The following is a 5,742-nucleotide window of genomic DNA, read 5'->3' on the forward strand; positions in this document are numbered from 1 at the left end:
GAGACCCAAAACGAGAGATTGTCCGGACCCAAACATATAGTGAAAATAGCAGATCTACGAGATCTAGGCTGTAGATCGGTTATTTGGAATCTCTTTGTTTGTTTTAAAATTCCTAGAATTATTTGACTTTCTTTTAAATATATAAAATAACTTTTGATGATGATATTATTAACATAGAAAAATAAGTCGTGACCCATAAATATTTTGCCATGTCAAAGACTCCCACATTGATGTATTTGGCCCTGAAAAGCTTTTGTATCATGGACCCCCAGAAGCAAAGATGTGTTCACTTTAAAACAAAGAATTAGCACAAAGATTTTTCAAAAAAACTGATAGGCCTAAGTTCATAGCGCACCACGAAGTGACACACTTGTATATCTTACAGTATAGGCCTATTTAGTTTTGTATATCTGGTATTTTTGAATAGCCAAAGTATAAATGCGGAAGCTGTATTAATTAACTAACCCCCTGGTACCCCCTCCCCTCCTCCCCAAGCCCAAGGACCCCTGGGGGCCCCGGACCCCACTTTGAGAACCACGAACCACCGCTCTACATCCAGAGAAGCATTATGAATAAAGACCTATCCTCTAGGCCCTAGAGGAACATCATACATCAAAGATTCCATTCATGGTAGTCTCTCGAGCCAAACTGTTGACTCCCCACAATGTTCCAATGCTTCTGTCGTTCAGAGAGATTGTGGAATAGTTGTCTGGCTATGTGAGACTACATTCACGGCACGTCGACAATGGACTGTTCTGTTTACTGGTTTACTCTACCATATAGCCTTCCTATTTTTGAGGGGCACTAGCCCCTTCCGATAATCAGCTATTAGTGTCTATTTTTGTCTTACATAAACATTAAATTCCCATTGACAATGAATGGAGAAATTTACGTCATAGTGTCTGAGCAAATAGACATGTTACGTCATGATGACAAATTCCCTGACACAAACATTGACAAGACTCTGAACCCTTAATTGCTCCTGATGTGCAGGTTGGTGCCTTGCATGGTTTCGTCCGCCATCGGTGTATGAAAGTGTCTGTGAAAGGGTGAATGTAATCCACAATCTATGTAAAGCATATATATGCACCATTTACCATTTATATAGTCATATATTCCTTCTGAAATAGACCTTTTCACAGCATGAAGAGCAGTCAGTGTTTGTGAATATCAGAAGATGACAGGAAATAAACTAAACTGTTGCCTAGAAACACAGCCCCAGAGACACGGTCTGTACAGTAGATGGTCTAGTCTGCCACAGCACATGCAGCCCTGCTGATCATGACTGACTAGATTCAATCTAATTAACCCATGAGATGAAATTAGGCCGAGGACATGCAGTGCTGCTGAGCGCTGAGCCCAATATATTATAATTGCGTAACTCTGATCTTGACATCACTGTCAAATTCATTTACTTCATTTTACTATATAGGCTATTAGGCTATACGTGTGTGTGTGTGTGTGTGTGTGTGTGTGTGTGTGTGTGTGTGTGTGTGTGTGTGTGTGTGTGTGTGTGTGTATGTATGCTGTACCATTTTTCACCGCATAGTGACGATTGGCTAAGCAAAGTACCATAGACTGTAAAAATAACTGCAACGTACATATTGAGGATAAAAGGTGAGGGCAGAAAAGTGAAGACGGCCATTGTGATTGGCCGGAATGACAGAAAAGTGAGGACGCCAATTGTGATTGGCCGGAATGTGATGATGTATGATGATAAGAGCGCACCCCTCACTTCACACAAGTGTGATTTTAAAGCTATTAACAGCTTTTGTCCCCACACGTCTCAAGATTTGCCATTGACCATGGTCCACAGTAAGAGAAATCCGGTCAAATGTCCACAAAATCCTGTCCCCGCCCGTCTCAAGTTTTGCCATTGACGATGAATGGAGAAATGACGTCAGAATTCCGCTAAATATGGCGTAAATTAAACATTAAATCCCATTAACATTGAAGGAAAAATTGACGTCATATGTAAACGTGAAAATCAGCTAACCAATCACAGGCAACAGGCATTCTGATTGGCCAATGGCCAGTGTGAGCTGATTCATGATGATGTATGATGATAAGAGCTGATAATTCCGCTAAATATGAAACATCAAAACATTAAACGCCATTGACATTAAATATAATTTATATAATTAAATATATTGAATGTTTTGTTTTTAAACATTGTATCATGGTTAAATGATAATAACATAAATTGATGTACGATAACAAGAGTGCCACTCATTTCACACGGGAGTGATTTTTTCATTAAGCTTGGCCAGATACAGGCTTTATGAATATCACCAGCTGTATAAACATGTAAAGTAACAAAGTACATTAACGCAAGACTATACTTAAGTACAGTTTTGAGGTAGGCCTATTACTATTTTTACATCACTATGTATTTACAATTTTTACTTCTATACCATCTCAGAGGCAAATATTATATGTGAGCTTAAGTAGATCACAATTGATACATTTTATGCATTTGAAAGCTTGTGAAATGGTACATTCTGCATGAATACATTCTACTTCTAGTTCTTGTATGTTTACTCAAGTAAATATTGAATTGTCAGTACTTATTATCACTGATCTGCAGCTCAGTCAGGAGTAGGCTACATAGTACATACTGTAAACTAGTCTAAACTGAATGTTGGATGATGAAAATGTCCTTGAGCTTTATGAGGCCACAATCACATGCTGAGGAGGTAGCAATGCTTTGAGATCCTCTGGACAGATGGGAGTGTGCAATTAAGCACCAAAAGACAGACACACACGCACACACACACGCACACACACACACACACACACACACACACACACACACACACACACACACACACACACACACACACACACACACACACACACACACACACATACACATATAAGCTCCTCCTCACAGCAGGGGGCGCCAGTGCCCGGTGCATATCCCACAGGCGGAAGTGTAGAGCGGGAGTAGAGGAGTCTTCTTTGCGCCTGCGCCGCTCTTCCTCCTTCCTTTCTGACACACGAGCGAATAGAGACAAGATGGGCCATCAACAGCTCTACTGGAGTCACCCCCGAAAATACGGCCAGGGATCCCGTTCCTGGTCAGTAACACATCACAAAGCACCAATAACTATTATAGGTTTAATGTGGGTTCCGTGTGGTAAGGTTAGAGGCTCCCGCATTGTGTTTAAACTTAACCCCACCGAGAACCGCATGGAGACGGCCGGCTGAGCTAATATGGCGGCGGAGGATGCTAAAGCTGCTAACCTGTGTTAGCATGTATAACATCCGACTACTTGGAAATATGTCTGGTTTCAATTCACTTCGTGTCGATTTAAGTTTGGAGTGTTCATTAAGCTTGCCGTTTGTCTTAAATGTCCGCAGAAGCGTGTTCGGATGCTTTGATTAAACGTTCTGCTTTGTTTCTCACCGGTAGCTGAGCGAATAGGGAAGAGATGCTCACTACTTTGCATTCTACATTGTTAGTTTTTTTCCCCTTTTTTTCATTATCGGGGTCAGTGCGTATTAATAATAAAAAAAATGTACCAGCATAGTTATTATGGTTAATAAAACCAATGAGTATTAGAACAGGAGCTAAATACTACTTATTTGTTGCAGATCAAGTGCCAAAAGTGGTGAATAACGTAAATATATTTGGTTCGCATCACCGAGGTGGTTCCATGTTGCAAATTGTGCAAAATGCTAATTCCATCTGTATACATGTCAAAACGGTTCTTTTTAAAGCCTATGTTTAATTATGTACTGCCTGTGTAGTTGTGGTAATAGGTAAAAGTGAAGATTATGGACACATTAAATGCCACATGAACCATTTTAATAGATTAAACTCCAGATATTATGGCAGTGTTCTCTGCACCATGCAGGGTTGAGAAATGGCATGTACAAATGTTTTGACAAAATGTAATTGTCTGATTTCACACAGGTTTCTATTCGGTGTTTAGAAACATTGAAATACATTTTTTGATTGGAATAACATAAGGGTATTATTTTATGTTAAAGCCAATCCAACAGTGCAGTGTTTAGATGGGACCACAAAAAAAAGACCATGCTAGACACTGAAAGTGCATCTGACTCCACAACAGTGTTACATTTACAATCAATCAACTATTTTATATGTACAGCTTTCATTATATTTTGTACAGGTTGTGATTTTAACCCCTATGGCAGGTTTCTTCAACGGGGGTCCTCAGTTATAGCCAAGTTGCCACGTCTTTATTTGAAAGGAACTATGCATTTTGTTGTGTGTGTGTAAGCACAAAGATTGTAACACAAACATTCAACCATTTAATCCCTATTCTTAGCCGAAAATGGCTGATAGTAGATGAAGTGGTCAAATGTCTAAAAACACTATTATTTAATCCAAAATGTAGTGTAGCGTAATTTCTCTCAGCTAAGGGGTCAAAACTGAAATGTTGACCCCCCACCCCGCCATGGTATTTGTGTATTGGGTGTTGTCCATATATTGTAGTCTAAAATAAAAAAAGTGTTTTCTCTCTGCTCTTTCCAGCCGGGTCTGCTCGAACAGACATGGACTGATCCGTAAATACGGACTCAACATGTGCCGCCAGTGCTTCAGGCAGTATGCGAAGGACATTGGCTTTGTCAAGGTAATGACTGGTGCTTACATTTAGTGATGTTTTGTTATCAGGAAAAGCTGCCTAAAATGCTGCCATCGGCGAGTATGCCATTCCCATACCGTGTAATAATGAGGTTTGAGGTTTAATTTACAGTAATTTGAATTGATGTTTCACTACTGTTTTATATTAACTGTACAATTTACATTAAGTTAAATTGGAGGCTGGAGTGGCACTTTTACTGATGGAGTTTTAAATGTATTCCTAGATCAGTGGTCCCCTTCTCAAACTTTAAGACCCCTGTTATAGTTATGGAACCTAAGGGTCCCTGGTCCCCACTTTAAGACGAATGTTGTAGTTCTTTTTAATAATTACACTATGCTATCGTTTCGGTACTCTGTATTGACCGATATGCAAGTTATTGGTAAGGAGAAAATGGTATCGGTAAATTTATTTGGCAAGCGCGACTCTTGTACAATAGAGTATAAATTGGGCATCACACTTTGAATAAGACAATGTTGGCGGCCAATCACGAAGCACTGTTGATGAACATGTATTGTTGCCCAGTTGATTGGTGTGCTTGGTACTAAATGCTGTTTAATTTGTGTCCATACAGCTGGACTGAAGAGATGCAGGAGGTGCCAGAAGTTTCCTCGCCTGCGTGTTCCATCTGCAAGGCTGAGATGGCTTGAGTTCTGCGCTGCAAACATCAGCAGCCTGAGATGGCAAAAGTTCTGTACTGCAAATAAATGTTGAATCTTTTGTTCTAATCAAACATTCCCTGTGGTTATTTTTCAATTATTGATGTGTTTTGAAACCATTAGTTTTTGTTGCAAACTACAAAACTGTAAGCCACCAGAAAACAAAATACAATTGAATTCAAGTCTAAGCTATTGGATCTCTTTTGTCTAACTTTGTATGGATGTTTATTAATGACCACTAGAATCACATGGATTAGAATTCCAGGACCGAACACCAGTAGTATATTGACACATTTGTGTTGAATCAATTCTGTAGTCTGACCACACATTTCAAATGTATGAAGCAGCCTAATTTGGTTGACTAATTTGTATCCCCTTTAGTTGTTTGTATTTTACAGTAGGCTACATTAATGTACCTATCCTAACTAATGGGAGCAGATCATTAATGCAACGCTAGAGGAGCAGTTAAA

The 5,742-nt window shown here is 39.5% G+C and overlaps 1 protein-coding gene across 1 annotated transcript; it reads left to right on the top strand.

Annotated features, from left to right (window-relative positions):
- Positions 1 to 2,933: 2,933 nt before the first annotated feature.
- rps29 (ribosomal protein S29) lies at positions 2,934 to 5,346 on the top strand. Its single transcript, XM_080790215.1, has 3 exons — positions 2,934 to 3,080; positions 4,505 to 4,604; positions 5,188 to 5,346. The coding sequence occupies exons 1-3, from the start codon at positions 3,019 to 3,021 to the stop codon at positions 5,194 to 5,196; spliced, it is 171 nt and encodes a 56-aa protein (XP_080646341.1). The 5' UTR covers positions 2,934 to 3,018; the 3' UTR covers positions 5,197 to 5,346.
- Positions 5,347 to 5,742: the final 396 nt, after the last annotated feature.

Source organism: Protomyctophum bolini (genome assembly GCF_963924005.1).
Source record: "Protomyctophum bolini genome assembly, chromosome: 19".
Taxonomy (NCBI): domain Eukaryota; kingdom Metazoa; phylum Chordata; class Actinopteri; order Myctophiformes; family Myctophidae; genus Protomyctophum; species Protomyctophum bolini.

Coding starts and splice junctions, on each gene's coding strand:
- rps29 (XM_080790215.1), top strand. CDS start 3,019: ATGGGCCATCAACAGCTCTACTGGAGTCACCCCCGAAAATACGGCCAG. Junction 3,081..4,504: donor GGCCAGGGATCCCGTTCCTG/GTCAGTAACACA, acceptor TGCTCTTTCCAG/CCGGGTCTGCTCGAACAGAC.